The sequence below is a fragment of the Leptonychotes weddellii genome, chromosome 8 (genome assembly GCF_054177405.1).
Source record: "Leptonychotes weddellii isolate Sample4059 chromosome 8, ASM5417740v2, whole genome shotgun sequence".
Taxonomy (NCBI): Eukaryota; Metazoa; Chordata; class Mammalia; order Carnivora; family Phocidae; genus Leptonychotes; species Leptonychotes weddellii.
This window is the reverse complement of record NC_138376.1, coordinates 27,167,870-27,186,726: the sequence shown is the minus strand read 5'-3', so window position 1 is coordinate 27,186,726 and position 18,857 is coordinate 27,167,870. Positions and strand designations below refer to the sequence as shown.

The window sequence follows — 18,857 nt, the reverse complement described above, 5'->3', positions numbered from 1 at the left end:
CCTTGGGTAGAGAAGGAATTAAACCCTGGCAGTCCCAGGGGGGCCGGCCTTGCCCTGTGGGCAGTGTCACTGGAAGGCCTTTCTAGAGTCCAGCTGCCTGAAGAGAGAACAGGCTTCTGCCAGGAAAGGCCATCTTGGGCCCTGGCGTCACCCTGGGTGTCTGACTCGGATGTCCACCTGTCTGCTGGCCCCTGCTCAGACTCAGCCCTCCCACACTGAAGGCATTGGTTGAAGCCTCCCCACAGCTATCCCCTCTCCCTGGCCAGCCGGCTCCATCTCCTGGGCCGCCATCATGGCGGCCTGGGGAGTCATTCTTGATGCCTCCTGCCCCTCACCCCACATCCACTCCACAACTGAACTCCCACTCCTCCTCCTCCCCACAGACTCTGACATTTTCTTCCTTTCACTCCCATCCACCCCCACCGCCACCCTCCCCGCTGTGTGGGGGGCTTTGCAACTGCACCCCTAACAGCCTTCCCACCTCCTTCCATCCCCACTCGGTAATCCAAGGCCTCCTCCGAAATGGTAATCTGATCACATGGCCTCTCTGCTTAACCTTTGGTTGGGCATCCCACCCACTGCCTGGCCGGGGTTTACACAGAGGGGCAGGGAGGAGATTCAGAATGACGCCCCCACCCCAGCTGAGATACTACAGGGCCTTTTACCTACAAGGTGGAGTCCAAGCTCCTCCACACGGGCACCATGCCCCAGCAACCTACAGTCTGCGTGCAATCAGTGGGTGTGTGTAAGTAGACCCACACCTCCCACCCCTAGGAGGCCCCTGGGGTCTTGCCCCTGCCCCTTCCCTCTGTTCACCATGACTTGCAGCCCCATTACGCCCTCTGAGGCTCTCTGAACCTCCCTGCTGGCTCAGCCTCTGTGCTTCGCTCCACGGTTCTCCCCTGGGGCCCCCTTTGCTCTTCACTTGGTTGGGCCTGTGGATCCTTGGGGACTCCCTTTGGGTATGATTTCTCCTCCAGGAAGCCTTCTCTGCTTGCACACTCACTCCACCCGCAAAGTCTGAGGGAAATACCTCTCCTCAGTGCTCCCTCCCTGCCTCCCCCACCCCCCTGGCTATTATTACCTGTTTGTCATACTTCCCACCCCCTTAAAGACCGTGAGGCCCGTAAGGGTGGGGGTGGCGTCTCACTCACTATTGTATTCCCAAAGCCAGCACAGCTCCTGGCCCCTGGGAGCCACTCGGTGGCTTGCTTGCACAGGAGGGCCGACCCCAGACCTGCCCTGGGGGCCTTAGGGCTCCTGGGGGTGTGAGGCCAGGAAGAGGAGAAGGCTGAGAATTCCAGCCTGGGAGCTGGGAAGTTCCTGGCCTGGCCCCCAGGGGGCAACGGTGCCCCACGTGGACCATCAGGGTGCGGTCCCTGCGGGCTGGAGAGGCTCGCTGGTGGGGGTGGGGTTGTGTGCTGGGAGTGCTCGAAACCTCAGAATAAACAGGGCGTTTCTTCAGTGCCCACTTCACATGAGGATCTGAGAACAAAACATGGCTTTAATATTAAAACAGTTATAATTAGAGAGTGGAAATGTGGAATACAGGCTAATTTAAAGGTAACACAGAAGACTTCAAAGAAATGCGCTTATGGCCAGGTCTTTGGGCGACACCCAGACCCCCAGGAGTCCATGTTTGTTCTCCTCAGCTGGGAGGGCTACTAGGGAATAAAAGTTTGAGATGTATTCAGATCTCAAAGTTCCACACCCTCATGGGACAGATTGGGACACTGAGGCACCGTGCGGCATTGGAACTTTCCATGAAGGTGTCTGTGAACACCACATCATCTGTGTGGCCTTCGTGTCTGTGGGGGCTCTGAGATTGTTCCGGGCTTCTCTCCCTAGGTTCACAATTTCCACCTGCAGAGCTCGCCAGCCCTCCCCACGTGAACTTCCCACCTGGGACCCCAAATCCAGCTCTTCCTTCTGTGTCTACCTGGTCACCCCTGACCCCTTTCCCTCCCGCCCCCTCAGGCCCGCCCTGGGCCCGAGATCTGTAGTCACTTCTTGACAGTGCTGTTTTGCTATAGCTCAGTACCTGTTTCAACAACCCCCAGGCCCTCATTACCTCTCACCTTGCTGGACTCGTGGGCGTGGTAGTAGTGGTAGTAATAAAAAGTAATAGCGGCTGACACGTAACATAGTATTCACTACGTACCAGACCACGTCCTAAACGCCTTACTTGTATTGACCTATTGAATCCCCATACCTTTCTGTAAGGTAGGTACTTTTTATTCCAATTTTATAGATGAGGAAACTGAGGCACAGGGAGGTCAAGTAATTTGCCTAGGGTCACACAGCCATTGGGTGGCAGAACCGGGCAGGTAGACATGCCCCTGATATCTCTCCTTCTCCCTCATGCTCATTTCTGTCGGGGCCCAGCATCCTAGAGCCTGCTGTGATCATGGCCCCCTCCCAGCTTAGAGGTCATCAGAGTTCCCTGCTGGCTGCTGGGTGATGTTCAGACATTTAACTTGGCACTCTAGGCTCTCTTCCAGCCAGCCCAGTTTGCTCTTTCACCCTGTGGTTCTGCCGTCCAGTTCTGTAGCCGTCCCCCCTCCCCCAAACTATCTCCTCCAACTGGAATGCCCTCCCTCCAGCTCCCCATGCCCAAACCCTTCCTGCCCTCAGCACCTGCCTTCAGCGCCACCTGTCCTGGGGGGCCTTCGCTGATGCTCGGCCAGGAATGGTCCTTCCTTCCTCCAACTCCTTTCACGTTTCTGGCTCCCCTTTTTTGGTGCCTCTTGTCCTCTGTCTCCTGAGGACAAATCTTTCTCCAACTGGAGTGAAGATTCTAGAAGAGAGGAACTGATGTCTCCCACTCCCACCCCATAAACATTTGTGAAGGAATGTGTTTGTATTTGTTACCAAGGTGATACCCAGGGAGGAAGCACTGACCTCGGGGCAGGAACCTGGTTTCTAATTTTGTCACTACGCAGAGCACCTCGTGACCTTGGGCAAATCACTTCTGTCCCTGGGCCTTAGTTTCCTGATCTCCAGGAATGGGTATCAACACTCGTTCAGACAGAAGAGGCCTCTGCCGAAGACAAACCTGGCCATCCCTGCGAGCAAAAGAACAGCGGGTGGGGGAAGGGAAGGGCCGTGAGTTCACCAGACACGTGGAGGGGACAGAGCGGTGCGGAAATCAACCCGCTTGCTTCCTTTGATGGGGGATGAGGGCAAGGTCGGGCCTGACCTTCCCCCGTGGAAACAGAAGAGCCGTGAGGCTTCCGGCCAGTGCAGATGCAGCCCATGTGAAAGCCCCCTGGAGGGCTCACGGGGAAGGTGCTCCCCCTCACTGGGCCCCCTGGCTTCTCAGTCTCCACGCTACCCACATCTTGGACTCGAAGATTCTTTGTGGGGGTGGGGGGTGCTGCCCAGGGCATGGCCTGATGTTCAGCAGCGTCCCTGGCCTCTGTCTTCTCCCCCAGTCATGACAACCAAAGTGTCTCCAAACATGGCCAAATATCGGAGTGGGGGGGGGCGGGCAGTTGAGACCACTGAGTTAAGCCCACCCACAAGTGATTTTTTAGCATCTGCTAAATAGCCCTGTGATATATTCTCCAATGACAGGTCTGGTTTGGAACGAAAGCTTTCACATGAGGAACAGTTAAGGAAATTCTAACTAGACTGTAGTTGGGGGAGGTGGAAAGGGGAGCCCCAAAGGCCCCAGGGCAGCCCTAGGGCTGGATCTCCAAGGAGGAGCAGGGAGGATGGGAACTGGTGGAGGGTGGAGGGGAAGGCATTCGGGGTGAGGGAAGCAGCCTGAGCCGACATACAAGGGCAGGCACATACAGGGCCCCTTTGCGACATGGAGCCTCCTTTGGCTGCATTGGGTGGAGGACGTGTTTGGGGGAGCAGTGGGGAAGAAGGTTAAATAAATATTATTCCTGGTATGTTTGGTCGTGGAACCGGGTCTAATCAGGAAGCCCACTTGCATAAATCTAAATGCCAGTCTCTCACAAAACCTCCCGGACCCTCCTCCCCTGGACCCCCAGTCTTCACACCCCACATTCTGCTTGCTAGGGCTGGAGCCATACCCACGGGTCGTTAGAAGCTCTAGGAGCCCACCCCTGACTGCTTAGAGATGCTTCTCACCTGGTACCTTTTTTCTCCTGCAGGTGGTAAACCCAAAAAAGAAAATGAAGAAAAAGAAATACGTGAATTCCGGCACCGTGAGTAGCCACGCCCCTCTCTGCAGCCAGGTGTAAACATTCTGAGGCCTGAGCTAGGTCCGCCGCCAGGAGTCGTGTGTGTGTCTGTGTGGGCTCGTGCGGGGTGTGGGAACCAGACCTGGAGAGTTGGGGGTGGAGACGGGTGGGGCGGATGGAGCAACAGCCCCGGGGGGTGGGGGGTGGCCAGTGTAGACAGTAGACGGGAGACGGGCCACACCACAGGCGCTGTGATACAGAATGAGAAATCCCAGAGAGAAACTCCCGCGGGGACTTCCTGCAGAGAGGGAGAGGAAGAGGAATAGTGTGCATTGGGCCCTTAACTCTGGGGAACTCCCCACTGAGGTGCTTTTCACAGGTTGTTTCCTTGAGAGGCAGACATTATCATCCCCTCGTCATAAAAGAGGAAAACCAAGGCTGCCAGCAGGGAAGTGACTCACCCAAGGTCACAGAGCCAGAGAGGCACAACCAAGGTCACAGAGCTAGAGATGGCAGTCAGCACTACAGTTAAACTGAGAGCTGGCAGCCGGCGATGCCCCTGTTTGCCGCGATGATCCCCGTGGCTTCTGGGGGGCTGATCTTCAGGACATTCATGCATTTATACAACAAACCTTTCCTGAGTGCTACCGTGTTCTAGGCATGAGGGATACAGCTGGGAACAAGACAGACCCAAATCTCTGCCTTCCTGGTACTTATATTTTAGTGGGGGAGACAGAAAACAAATATATGTGCATACATGTACCTGTATTTGTCAGGTGGTTATGTTTGCTGTGGGAAAAAAAGTATAAGAAGGTAAAGGGTTAGGGAATGCCAGAGACAAAACTACTATTTTATATTAAGTAGGCAAGGAAAAGCTCTTCTCCGAGAAGGTGATGTTTGAGCAGAGATTCGAAGAAGGTAAGGGAGCAAGTATTGAGGATATTGGGGAAAGAGAATTCTAGCTGTAGGGATCAACATGTGCAAAGGCCCTGAGGTGGAGCCCACAGTGCATTTCTCGAACAAGCCAGCATCTTTGCCCTGCAAATATGTTCAGCATTGTACCCTTCCTGTCCCTCCCTACTGTAGAGGTCCGTAGCCCCGTCAGCTAATGCAGCCACACTTAGTCGTTAGATTTAAGCAAACTGCAACTCCAGACCTAGAAGAGGTCCTAGTCAGGGAGCTCTGGGATTCCTCTGAGGAACCTTATTTTCTCCATCTGTAAAATGGGGCTAATAAATCATCCCTACCCTGCTTACTGCACTGGCTGGCTGTGACAGAGAGCTCGAGAGGCCTTCCAGTAAACTGCAAAGTACTCTGCTCATTCAAAGGAGACGAATTTTAACAGCTTCCCAGTCAGGCTTGGAGTAATATTTGCTTCCTCCAAAGCCGCAGTGTCTCTCAGTGGGAATGTTGTCAGCATTTTGGACAGGATCATTCTTCATGTCCCGGGACTTTCCTGTGCATTGCGGGGTGCTTAGCACCCCTGGCCTCAGCCCTGGCTACCGTGGTGCCGCAGTCACTGGCAGACCCCCGAAACTTTCCCACCCGTTTCCCTGCCCCTAGGGGAGGCAGCACCTTGCCCAGCTGAGAAAGCTTGGATGTACAGCTAAAAAAAAAAAGTTGGAAACAACTGATCTCCTTCGGTATTCTTAGAGCTAAGGAAACAGGCCCAGACAGGGGACATGATTTGATGATTTGTTTCGGGTCAGTCTTCACCATAAGAAATCAGTCAGGGCCCAGGATGCTTTTTTTTTTTTTTTTTAGATTTATTTATTTGAGAGAGAGAGAGAAAGAGCTCTCTCACGTGAGCAGGATGGGCAGAGGGAGAGGGAGAGAGAGAATCTCAAACAGACTCCCCGCAGAGCGTGGAGCCCGACACGGGGCTTGATCTCATGACCCAGAGATCATGACCTGAGCTGAAATCAAGAGTCGGACACTTAACCGACTGCACCACCCAGGATGTTTATTAAAATGCATATACCCAGTCCAGTTCCCTGGGGTTCCATTTTAGGAGGCAGGCTGGGGCCCAGGCAGCTGTGTTTAGTGCTTCTCATACCTTACTTACTATGTGCAGAATCTTCTGGGGATCTTGTTAAAATGCCAAGAATCTGCATGTCTGCATTTCTAACCAGCATCGGGGTGATGCTGCTGCTGCTGGTCCAGGGGCCACACTTTGAGCAGCAAGTGGCTGAATCCATATGGTCAGGCAAGTTAGGGAATTACTTCATCCCAAGGCCTTGGGGGGGGGGTGGTAGGTGGGGAGTGGGGTTCCAACCCCAACTGCAGGTTAGACTCATGTGAGGAGCTAAAAAAGGGTCCAAGGCCAGAGGCCTACCCCCAAAACTGATGTAACTGGTTTGGGGTCCTCACCCAGGCTGCAAGAGGTTTTCAGAGCTCCCCAGGGAGTCTGGCGGGCATCGGTCAGGGTAGAGGCCACTGCCATAGTCCACTCCTAGTGAAAGGAGGCTTTGTCCATCCAGGCGCCTAACACCCTATCCATAGCAGGTAGGGTCTCCAGGGCCCAGCACAGCACCCACAGACCCTCCTGTTATTTGGGCTGATGTCAAGCAGAGGCCCTCCCTGGCCTACCCAGAGAGTTGGTAAAGATAGCAGAGCCTGCACCAGTAGGGGGTTCCCCAAATTCTAGGGTAGAGTTCTCTGACACAGGAAGAAGATCCCCTGCCCCAACCTTGCCTCATTTAATTGGTTTTGGCAGCCGGGCTTTCACTTACTTGTCTCCGCGATCCTAAATCATTATTGTAATGAGCCGCCAGGTAGCTGCCTGTCTAGGCACAGTCAATGCCAAAGCCGTCACGGGGCACAGGTCAAAAGGCGTCTGCTCTGGAGAGGGGGCCGCAGGTCGGTTACCTCCCGGGCAGGAACAGGCTGCTTATGGGGGTCTTGGGTCTGAGAAGGTAGAGATCAAGAGACATCCGAGGGGTGAGTTGGGACAGCGAGGTTGAAGATCTAAGCGCAGACCAAAGGGGCATGTTTTAGGATGGATCGTTAGCGGGACAGGGAGCTTGTCAGCACTGGCGTGTTGGTAGGCCTGTGTCGGGAAGACCCCCTCGCCATCCACACTCCATGCTGGTATCCACTTAGGGGAAACTTGTGCTCTGGGTTTGAGCCCCGGTGCTCCAGGAACAGCGACTGGGCCCTGCCTTGATGCAGGTGGGGATCAAGGTCAAAAAGGCAGGCTCTGGAGTCAGACCCGAGTTCGCTTCTCACTCGGCCAGGTCCCGGCAGTGTCCTTGGGCACATTGCATCACCTCTTTGAACCTCAGTTTCCTTGGCTAGAAAATGGGATAATAGCTGTGCTTCATAGGGTTGTGGGTACCGTATGCAGTGGAGTAGGCAAACCTGGCGGGTGCTGCGTTCCCCCTCACTTTCAGCAAACCATCTCCCCGCAGCTCTGAGCTCTGTACTGACCAAGCTCCCTCTTGTTTTCAAGGTCACGCTGCTTTCCTTTGCTGTGGAGTCCGAGTGCACATTTCTTGACTACATCAAAGGAGGGTGAGAAGAGATCCAGCCCGGTTTCTTTGGCTTCAGGGAGAGGGAAGGGGCCCCACATATGGGCATGAGCAGCTCTGGTCTCTTTGAGGCCCTGGACATAGCCTGTGAGCCCTGAGCAAACTCCTGTTTCTGGCCTTGGACAACTCACCCAGAGCCCTGCATGCCCCTGGATCCTGAGTGGCTACAGAGGGTCCTCCTGAGCCATGGAGGCCAGCCTGGGTCCTGTCAGGTCCCCTTGCAGGGATGGGACCCCGAGGTGGCACGGACTCCGTGACAAAGAGAACCAAGGGCCTAGGGAGACGGAAAGAGCTCTGGACTAGGAATGAGAGGCCTAGGCTCTAGGCGCTTCTTAGCCATGAATTTGCTGGATTACTTTGGGCAGGTCACTTTCCCTCCCTGAGCATCAGTTTCCTTCTCTATACACACAGAGGTTGGAGTGAATTCTAATGGCCCTTCCTTCTCTGAGCTTCTGATGCCTGGTCTGTCGGGGGTGGGGACAGTGATTAACCTGCCCAATGGCATCAGGGACCTCTAAGGGGCAGGAGGCACTGGGGGATGAGCCATCAGATGGTCCCACAGCCAACAGGTGGTCAAATATGAGCTTAAGGAGCAGAAAGAACCAGAGGGGTTGGCATCCAGGCAAGGCAGGCAGGAGAACCTGCGGGCTCCAGCCAACAGCTCATGGAAAGAGAACCTGACTCCGAGGTGAGGTTAGTATGCTCCCTCCCAGAACAGGGGCCAGGTCAGGGTGTGGGGAGCCGAGAGCCCACAGGTGCAGGCAGGTGAGTGACTACACCTGTCTGGAAAGAAGACAGGCAGGGCAGGTGCCAAAGGCTCATCCCAGCCAAGTGGGCATTTGGCTGCCAGCTTCTCCAGGGCAGAGGGAAAAGTCAGGCCCTGGGAAGGGCCTTGAAACTGGTTTCAAGGTTGCAAGCTCTCCTACCCGCTGAGCACACACCTCCCTGCAGTCGCCCGGAGGCCCCTGCTGCCTCTATCTGCCCCTCCTCTGAGCCCACCCCAGACCCTGCCCCTGCTCCCTTCCCCCATCAAAACTGCCCTGTTCCCTAGCTCATGAAGCACCCTGCATTCACATTCTAGAGCACCTGCTAATTTTCAAACAATCCGCATCCTATTTATCCTTCCTCTTGGCACAGCGCCCCTCATTTACAGAACATAGTGGGCAGGGCGAGGATGATGATCTCCATTTTACAGAACTTGCTGGTGGCCGCACGCCCAGCCCGTGGCCGGCCTCCTCCGGGCCCCGCGTGCGGCATTTCTTCCGTAGTACTGAGTAATCCGGGCCCTGCCTGCCTCACAGCTCCCAGGTGGGCTGTGACGCAGGCAGGCCGAGCCGGGTGGAAGGGCTGGGTGCTGTGATGTCTCACGGAGAAGGAGCCCTCAGAGGCGGGCCTTCTGCGCAGAGCTGGACCCGCAAGCACCGGGCAGGGTAGCCCGCTGGTGCCAGCCGTGGCCTCCCCCCGCCCCCCACACCTGCTTGTCCTCGCCAGAGACCTGAGTGAGGGAGCCGGCTCCAGGGAGTGAGAGCTCTCTCAGGCCTGCGTGTCCAGACAGGCAGCTGATGGGGGCCTTGGTCTCGGGATCCTCTCCTCCCTGGCTTCCCTCCCCTGCCCACCTGGCCCCGGAGAGTGCAGACGGCCACCTCGGCTCTGGCCCCAGGGCGGAGATGGGGCTGGGTGCTCAGCAGCCCTTCTGCCCTGCTCTGCCCTGAGGCAGGAGGGGCGAGCCTGCAGGGAGTAGCTGTCCCACAAAAGAACCTGCTTTCCAGCCCCTTCCTACCCCAAGTCATTTCAGAACCCAGAGCAGGGGGAGACCAGTTATGCAGTAAGGCTTGCCTCTTCCTTCACCCTGATTCGGAAGAGCCCGGCCGGTGGTGTCCCTCAGTTGTGGTCCCATAGGCCAGAACCACCCTCCCGATGGTGGCCCTGGGAGCAGAGCTCTTTCCCTATGGACAAGACATGATCTCTCTATTCCCCAGTGAGAGATGACAACAAACAGCGGTTGAATAGGGTAGGTCAACCGCTGTAACAAATAATCCTGTGACCTCAAGGCTTAATACGAACAAAGGCTTATTTTTCATTCATGGGGTGGCAGGGAGAAGCTCCACACAGTCAGTTAGGGACCCAGGCTCTTGCCATCTTGTTTCTCTGTCTCCCTCAGAGGTTGGAGTCCGCTGGATGCTCTGCCTCCAGGCAGCAGACAAAGGGAAAGAGCGTGGGCCGGACCGTCTCTGGCCAGCAGACCCTACCCTGGGTCTCCTGCTCACCATGTCCTTCACCCTTTCTAGGGGCAATGGTTCCATGAGTAGCAGCTCATCTGTGGTCAGGTGGAGAGAGGGCTGTGGCTGATCTTACATCATGCCAACTCAGAACCACCAGAACAGAGTGTCCCCACAGTGTGATCCCAGAACCCCCTCCTCAGAATCCATCTCTGGATGAGGGCAGGGAATGTCTACTGAAGAAGCAGATTCTGGGGCCCCATCTTAGACCGACTGAACTGTCATCCTTGGGAGCGGGGCCCTGGGATCTTCTTTTTAAACAAGCTCCCCCTAGTGACTCTCTGGTCACTGCAGAATGGGGACCACAAGACTAGACTTTATCGGGGGCTCCTGTCTTGTCAGCTTTGTTCTGTCAGTATCTAGCACAGAACTAGAGCAGCAAACCCTCAGAATGCTTCAACCCTGGATCTGAATCCTCAAAACCAAACTTTTCATTATGGAAAAATTCTAAATACATGCAGAAGTAGAGAGAAGGTATAACGAACCCTCAAGCACCCTTCACCCAGATTTAACAGTTAACCAACTCCTGGCCAGTCTTGTTCCATGCACGCTCTCTTTCATCCAATTGTTTTGAAGCAAATCACAGACATCATATTTTATCCCCCTAATACTTAAGGATATAGCTCTAAAATAGCAGGACTTTCTCTTTGTAAAATATAACCACAATATTGTAATTACACCTAAACATCCAATAGTTCCTTGATACCAAATATCTAGTCAGTGTTCCAATTTCCCCAGTTGTCTTATAAAGTTGTTTAATTGGCTTATTTGAATCAGGAATCCAGGCAAGATCCATATATTGCGACTGGTCGATTTGTCCCTTAATTCTCTTTTCATCTGCTGATTCCTCCAAAGCTCGTGAGGGCTTGCTAAAACAGAGTCCTGCTCCCCACCAAGGGATTCTGATGCACGAGATCTGTGGGGGCCCTGGACTTCTCACAGGTTCCCCCGGACTGGCTTTTGCTGGCTGCATCCCCCAGCTCTCATTGAACATGTTCCTCTGTCCCCTGTATTTCCTATAAACAACTGGGAGATAGCTCAGAAAGCTCAGTTGGATTCAGGTTCAAGTATTTGGCAAGACAGTATCATGGGTGATGTTTTGTTCTTCCTCAGAGATGCACAATATCTCTTTGGCTCTCTTCTTTGTCAAATAAGCCTTAACCCTACCTCTGACACTGAATTTGAGCAAGAAACACAGTGAGACCCTACTCCACTGGACTCAGGTGGGCCCAGGGGCAGGGTTTGGGGAGGAAATAAGTAATTGTCACCATGTGTCCACACAGAACATAGTCCCTTCAGAGAGCTTTCACACTGCCTACCTCTTATGCTCACAACAATCCTTTGTGGGGAGGCTGTGGCTGGCATGACTATCCCTGTTTTCCAGAACTGGAAGAAGATGAGTGACTTTACTAAGGCCACGTGTCTGGCAAGCTGTGGGGCTGGGGTGGAGGCCAGATTTTTCCCTGTCCAGGTAACTCCCCTGGTGCTCTTCCTCTTCCAGGACCCAGATCAACTTCACAGTGGCCATCGATTTCACAGCCTCCAATGGTGAGTGGGGGGATGGGCAGAGGAGCTGAAGTGGGGCTGGGGGCTGGAAAAGGGAGGGCTTTTCAAAACTGTGGTAGTTGGCTCTAGCTGGGAACCAGCTCGCCCATATTCTCCAGCCTCATCTTCACTGAAAAGGAGGTACTTAGTCTTGGAGAGCCAAAGGGATAACCAAGACGGTGAAGGTATCCCCAGACTGGACCGTGGTCACTAACAAATCTGGGCTCTGGGCCCATGGAGAGAGCTGGAGAAAAGATGTTTCCTCACAGGATCAAATCTCACATCCTCTGCTCAGCCCAACCCCCAGGCTGGAGGGGAGCTCTTTGGTCCTCATTGAGGGCAGGAACCCCAGTTTCCAGCCTTGCCGGGGCTTCCCCAGCTCCGTTCCCATCACTGACCTTCTCCAGGGTGGGCTGCCTGAGTCACCACGAGTGACCAGTGCCCAATTTTACACTGTTAGAAAAGTCACCACCTCCCTTAGAGTCTAGACCCCCATTAGCGGTGCTCTGTGCTCTCTCCCATGCCTGTCAGAGCAGCCCCGGTTTGGGACTCCTCCGGTGGGCCCCAGCGTCCTAGAGTGGTAAGATTCAGAGCTGAGGCGAGAGTTGTAAGAATCCCACCTCCTTCATTCTCACAACAATCCCATGAGGTGGGACTGTTACCCCCACTCCACACACGAGAAACTGAGGCTGAGAGGTAAGGAGCTATGGAAGAGCGTACCGCTGGTAGCAGGTAGAGACAGGATCTTCTCATTGGCAGTCTGTGACGTAATGCCCTTGATGATTCAATAAGTAAAATGTGGGCAATTGCCAGTCGTGACGAGGGCTACGGCGGGCGGGGGGTGGGGGGACACTTAAGCCAGCAAGAGGGATAGGGAGTATTGGGGGAGGCTGTGATTTTCAGGAGGCCGCTCAGGGAAGACCACACCGGGAAGGGGACACTTGAGTAGAGGGAGCAAGCCACGTGTACCTCTGCGGTAAAGTGTCCCAGAGCAGAGGGATAAGCCACTGCGGAGGCCCTGAGGTGGGGACGGCAAGGGGGCCAGGCCTGAGTGAGTGAGGGGAGGGGATGGCAAGAGGCAAGGAGGGAGGTCACTGGAAGCCAGACCCTGTGGGCCTGTACCTGCCGCTCCCCCCCCCCCCCCCACATAAGGACTGTGGGTCTGGTTCCGGGCAAAATGGGACCCTTTGGAGCAGAGAAGAGGCATGGCCTTAGCTGCCTGAGCTTTCACAGACTCCTCTGGCCGGACTCCAGGCACAAGGGCGGAAGCCGACTGATGGTCTGGGTTGCTGCTTTCCTGCAGACAAGGGGAGGGGGCTGTCACAGAGGAGGGGAGAAGGAGGTGAGCTGCTGCATATATTTTGAAGGTTTAGCAACCAGGATATACTGAAGGATTGAAGGTGTGGCAAGAGAGAAAGAAAGGAATCAAGGATAAAGAAAATTAGGGGTGCCCTCGGGTACCCCCTTCTGCATTCTGAGCCTGCGGTGCTTGGAGTGTGGAGACCAGCAAATGTTCCCGTGTCCCGTGTCGCAGGGAACCCGTCGCAGTCCACGTCCCTGCACTACATGAGCCCCTACCAGCTGAATGCCTATGCGCTGGCGCTGACTGCCGTCGGGGAGATCATCCAGCACTACGACAGTGACAAGATGTTTCCCGCCCTAGGCTTCGGGGCCAAGCTGCCCCCTGACGGAAGGGTGTCCCACGAGTTCCCGCTGGTAGGAGGTCCTGGGAGCACGGGCTGAGGGCTGACCAGGCTCGGGGCGTGGTGACAAGCCCAGGGTCGGGGGCATTTCCCATCCTCCCCGCCCCAGGACAGATGGTGCAGCCTTTGAGTGCGGGGTGGGTAGGCTGCCTGCTGTGTTTGGGAGGGGGGAGCTTATATCGGGCCTCCAGAAGCCCACTCCCCGCCTTGCTCACCAGCACCTCCCCTCCGTGTCTGATGTCACCCACAGTGGGCTCTGGCCTCCTTTTCCTGACAAGACCCAGGAGAGGTGGAGTGGAGACATGGTTGAACTACCCCTCCACCCCAAGGCCCCAGAAATAAGGGTAAAGGGGTGTGCGCTGGGACTAGGCAACTTCAGGTCATCCCAGGAGCAACCTGAGTTGGTGCTGAGACGGGGGCCCTGTGAAAATGCCACCTCCTCTCCCTCCCTCCCACAAGCTGGGGACGCTCCATCGTGCCAGGCACGATGCTGGGCACCGGACACAGGAGGACAGATCAACCGCTAGTCCTTCCAGAGCTGCTCCGCCCCGGCAGTCATTTGAGGCTGTGGTGGTTTGCTCAAGGTTCCCTGAGGGAAGCAGCCAGGCCTTTCCGGGCGGCCTGTCCGAGCAGGTCCAGAGAGTGGGGCAAGGAGCGGGTTTGGGCCCTGCTCACCCAGAGCATGAGCTGCCCCGGGGACTCCCTCCCCTGCCCCTACCCCCGACCAGAGAAGAGTCGAGGAGATCCCAGGCCCGCTGGCCTTCCCCACACTGGCTGCCCCCCCCCACCCCCGCAGAGCCCCCAGCTGCCCTCCCTCCGCCTCCTCCCTCCTTACTGGGCTCAGCCTCCCTATCCCCGGTGCCCCCAGAATGGCAACCAGGAGAACCCCTCCTGCTGTGGCATCGACGGCATCCTGGAAGCCTACCACCACAGCCTGCGCACTGTGCAGCTCTACGGCCCCACCAACTTCGCCCCTGTGGTCACCCATGTGGCCAGGTGAGTGCCGGGGCCGCTACACGCGCATCCCAGTGGCTCACACAGTGTTCCCGTCCACGCCTGTCCTCTCGGGAAGGTGGCGGTGGGGTGGGGGGGGCGTCTCTTCCATTGACTCGCCTTTCAGGGAGCCCTGACCCTAAAGAGATACCCCTCCCCAAAGTGTTGTGGGGCGGGGAGGGGTGCAGAGCAGGCCAGACAGACTGCAGCCCCCGCCCCCTCCCCCAGGACTGCGGCCGCAGTGCAGGACGGCTCCCAGTACTCGGTGCTGCTCATCATCACGGACGGGGTCATCTCGGACATGGCGCAGACCAAGGAGGCTATCGTCAATGTGAGCTGGGGGTGGCGGGGCATGCCTTCCCACTTCTTTAGGGAAGTCCTTGGGACGAGCCTTCCTGGACAGTTTAGGGGGTGTAGGGGTCCCACTGATGAGCTCTGTACCCACCCTGGGTGGTCTACTCCCTCCTGACGCTTATGGCCCCCTCATTAACCCATCTCTAGGACCGCTGCCCCAGACCCCAGCCCAGCCTGGCCAGGGCGAAGTAGGAGCCCAGAGTCGGGGAGGCCCAGGAACTTGGCTCCCCCTACTGGATGGTCTCCCTGTATAACGGGCTCCAGCCCCCGCTCGCACTTCTGGATGCCCACATAAAATGTGTCCCACTTGATGGAGGCCCAGAGACAGAGAGGGGATGGGGGTGTCTCAGAGAAGCCTCCCTGTGACCCATTTCCCCCTCCTGACCCTCTCTTCCTCTCTGGGGCCCCATGGCTGTTTCCCTTGGTCCGTGCCCCTCCCCCTCTCCCCTTTCCTGTGTCTCTCTGTGTGTCTCCATCCTTCTGTCTTCCATTTCTTCTCTTTCTTCCGTTGACCCACCCCTTTCTGTCCCTACCCCTGATCTCCCAGGCTGCCAAACTCCCCATGTCCATCATCATCATCGGCGTGGGCCAGGCGGAGTTCGACGGTAAGTCCCCATCCCCCAGATGTTTCCCCAGAGGCCTCAGGCCATTGGGAATGACCCTTCCCCAAAGAGTGAGAGCTCATGGGTGGGTGTGACCGTCTGGGTGAGCAGGCAGGGTGTAAGGGTGTGTTTGTTTGCACAGGGAAGGGTGTGTCAGGGTGTGCACCCATACCCATATCCCAAGGCTGTGGGGAGGAGGCCCGCCCCTCCTCCCTCCTCCAACCCTGGTTGCCTGCGGAGGGTGGGGGAGCTGGAGCACTGGGCTAGAAGTCAGAGACTCACCATGTTGGGCTCCTCCTGTCTCCTGGCCTCAGTCTCCTCATCTCTAACGTGGGGGTCTGGTCTGACGGTCTCTGTCCTGGATTGGCCTGGGATTAGAGGACAAGTCCACTGTCCTGCCAGGCCCAGGTGCCCACCATTAATTCAGCCCACCCCCAATGCCTCTCCTCACACAGCCATGGTGGAGCTGGATGGTGATGACGTGCGGATCTCCTCACGGGGGAAGCTGGCAGAGCGGGACATTGTCCAGGTGAAGCCCAAATCCTGCCTGCCCCAAGGAAAATGCCAGAGCCCCTCTAGCCAGGCTGACCTCATACCCGCTTTTAGAGACTTCTCTGGAAAGGGGCCTTGGAGGGAGCCCCAGAGTGGCCTGGCCACCAAAGAAGGGAACAGGAATCGGTCCTTGGGTAACACTTCTCCCCCCGGTTGAACCCCTCCCTACCATGTGTGAGACTCTCCCCGCCAATGTTGTTGCCCTGACCAGAATGCTCTGCCAAGATCTCCCTGAGCCGCCAAGCCTCCATGGTCTCCTGCAGAGCACTTATGCCCCAATACTTGCACTTTCCAGTGTCTTCTGCAGGGCTGCCTTCCCAGAGAGACGGCAAACCCCCTGGAGGTGGAGGAGGTGTCTTTATGGCCGTAACCCTCTCCAGGAACGGGCATTGCCTGGTTCATTGGATCTGTGTCTTAACATCTTATGTAGGATGGCACATGTAGTGAGCTGACAGGTGTTGGTCCTCAGGGCGTCCCTGCCCAGTCAAGTCTCAATGCACCTTAGTAAGCACTCCTGTCTCTGAACCTCCTGCAGTGTTCAGGAGATTGGGAATAAAGACTGGCATCCCCCAGAACCCCTGGGTTAAAACAATGGCAGTGGGGGAGGGGTCATTCCAAGGTTGGAGACCAAAGTTAGGAGGCTAGACCCCAGAGCAGGGGCAGTGTGGGAGGGGGGACCCATGTATGGAAAGGCCTGGAGGCAGGAGTGAGCTGAGGCACTCAAGAGGTTGGGAGGGTCACCCCCTGGGAGGAAGCCAGAGAGGCCCGACTTTAGGTTTTGGCCCAGAGACGGAGGAGGAGAAGCAGAGCAAAGGAGACAGAGAGGTTGGGGGAGATGGGAAGGCCGGTTTCCCAGAAGCCAGGGGGTTCATCCAGCATTTTCCTAGCGCTGGCTGAGTCCCTGTGCTTGGTGCCAAGACTTCAGAGCTTAAGAGCTCCTGTTCAGGGGTGCATCCTGGCATGGGATAGGTGATCTGTAAGTATCTGTTGAGCCAATGAGAGAACAGCCTCTCAGTATTCACCAGCAGGCGGAGGGGCTGAGTGGAGAGGGCAGAGGCTGGGGAGGCGTGGGACAGGGGCTGGAGACTGGGGGGAGCTGGGGTCCAGCTAGAGACCCGGCCTGACCGTGCCTTTCCTTTGGCCAGTTTGTGCCCTTCAGGGACTACGTGGACCGCACGGGCAACCACGTGCTGAGCATGGCACGCCTGGCCCGCGATGTGCTAGCCGAGATCCCTGACCAGCTGGTGTCCTACATGAAGGCACAGGGCATCCGCCCGCGCCCCCCGCCTGCGGCCCCGGAGTCCTCACCCCCACGGTCCCCAGCCCGCACCCCCCCTGCCTCCCCCCTGCACACACACATCTGAGCACTCTTCCTGAAGGCCCCTGGCCTGTGGCAGGCGGCTCCCTGGGTGGGGCAGTGGAAGCACAGCTGGGGTCCCCAGCCCCCCTTAAAATATGCCATGCCTAGCCTTTGTGTGTGCCTTTTGTGTGTGCCTGGGAGGCCAGCGGGGGACAGGGCCTCTGAAGACTCCTCTCTCATTTCCTGGCCTCAGGGCCCAAACCCGGGGAATTGGAGGGTAGGGGTGGTGGAGATGAGGTTCTGGGCCCCTGCCCTTTTCATGTCCCCCTGACACCTGGTTCTAGCCCAGCCAGGAAGGGGTTAATGGTCAGGAGGATTGGGGTCCCCTTCAGCCCACCTGGGCAATCCCATCTGCTCCTCTGTGGCCCTGAAGCCTGAGCTGGGCGTCTCTCCTCCAGGGCCCTAGGCCCTCCCCTCCTCCTGTGCAGTCTACTCCTACACCTGGACCCTGGCCCTCCTCCCCCCCAGTATCCCCCCCATCCCTATTTCCAGTGAACCCTGTGAGGCTGATGGGTCTGCAGGGATGCCCGAACATGTGGCCCCTCCCAGGACACTTGCATGCCACGGGTGCCCAGTGGACCCATGAAGGGGAGGCTGTGTGGGGAGGCCATAGGCCACATAATGGGCTAGGAATGGGGGCTTTTCAGGCACAGAGTCCTTTCTGGTGCCTCTCAGGCCCAGAATGACACTGGTTTTAGATACACAGATCCACAGGCCTCTCCCTGGTGTGGGCCCACAGGCACCTTACAGTTGACTCCTGGCTCCAGGCATCCCCTTCTCCTGCGGCCCAGGGCCCTTGGAGCCCAGTCCTCTGCTGCCCCCCTGGAGGCCTTGGAAGGAATAGTCCAGCCCCAGCACTCCCACACTGCTCCTCTCTCCCACAGGGATAGGAGATAGGAGTCCTGAGTTCAAGCCCTGCATACAGCCCCTGCCTGTGGGAACCCAAGGAAGGCCCTTCTGCCTTCTGGGACTCAGAAGTAGGGCAAGAGGGTTGACCAGATGGTCCCAGGTTTACCTTCAGCTCTGGTGTCTTGAGAGTCCATTCATGCCATGCCCAGCTTCCCCCATCCCACTCCTCAGCAGTGTGACCCCTTACTCCAGGCCGTCTTGGCTCTTAAGGTCACCCTGTTCCATCCTGTCACCTCAAGTCCACCCTAGTCCTTCAGCCTTGGGCTCTGATGTCTGAGCCCAAGCCCCTGCCTCTGCTGTGGGGAAGGTGAGAAGGGTGATCTCACCCCCGGGCCCACCGAGCTGCCCAGCCTTTACCCACACGGGGAGCAAGTCGTGCATGTCAGCCCCTCCCGCAGCATGGGGCTCCTCAGCCCACTCCACATCCCATGTCTGGGTGGACACCAGGCCCCCTCCCTGTCCGCTGCCCCACACCACTTCCCTTCCTGTCATGCATGATGGTGGTGTTTCTACGCTGTCTGGTCCTGTGCCCGTCTCTGAGGCAGTCTCTTTGTGGAATTTGCCTTAAACTGAAGTAAACTTGGTTCTTTTAGTAAAGTTCCTTGTTTTCCTTTCTCCTGTGGAAAATAGCAAATGTGTTGCTGTTTGACAGGCTCCGGGTTCTCCTCACTGTCTCTCTCTCCCATTCTTTTGTTCGATAAGGATTTCCTGAGCAACTACGATGTACCAGGGCCTGTGCTGGTGACTCGGGATGCAGCAATGAACAAAACGCAGGCCCTGTCCCCACACAGAGCTTACAACAGACACACAAATAAGACAGGGGAAAACCCAGTAAGCACACAAACAAATAGGGATAACCTAATTTCAGGTGGTGGT

General features: G+C 56.7%; 1 protein-coding gene across 4 annotated transcripts in view; it reads left to right on the top strand.

Moving 5' to 3' along the window:
* The window catches only part of CPNE5 (copine 5), an 80,227-nt gene extending 61,649 nt beyond the window's left edge, over positions 1–18,578 (top strand). For all 4 annotated transcript variants that reach the window (XM_081828103.1, XM_081828105.1, XM_081828104.1 and 1 more), the window contains 9 exons: positions 4,125–4,178; positions 7,606–7,667; positions 11,465–11,511; positions 13,043–13,224; positions 14,080–14,207; positions 14,433–14,535; positions 15,106–15,163; positions 15,616–15,689; positions 16,858–18,578. In XM_081828103.1, coding sequence (XP_081684229.1) covers positions 4,125–4,178; positions 7,606–7,667; positions 11,465–11,511; positions 13,043–13,224; positions 14,080–14,207; positions 14,433–14,535; positions 15,106–15,163; positions 15,616–15,689; positions 16,858–17,076 — 927 coding nt within the window. In that variant the 3' untranslated portion in view covers positions 17,077–18,578. The remainder of the gene's footprint in view (positions 1–4,124; positions 4,179–7,605; positions 7,668–11,464; positions 11,512–13,042; positions 13,225–14,079; positions 14,208–14,432; positions 14,536–15,105; positions 15,164–15,615; positions 15,690–16,857) is intronic.
* Positions 18,579–18,857: the final 279 nt, after the last annotated feature.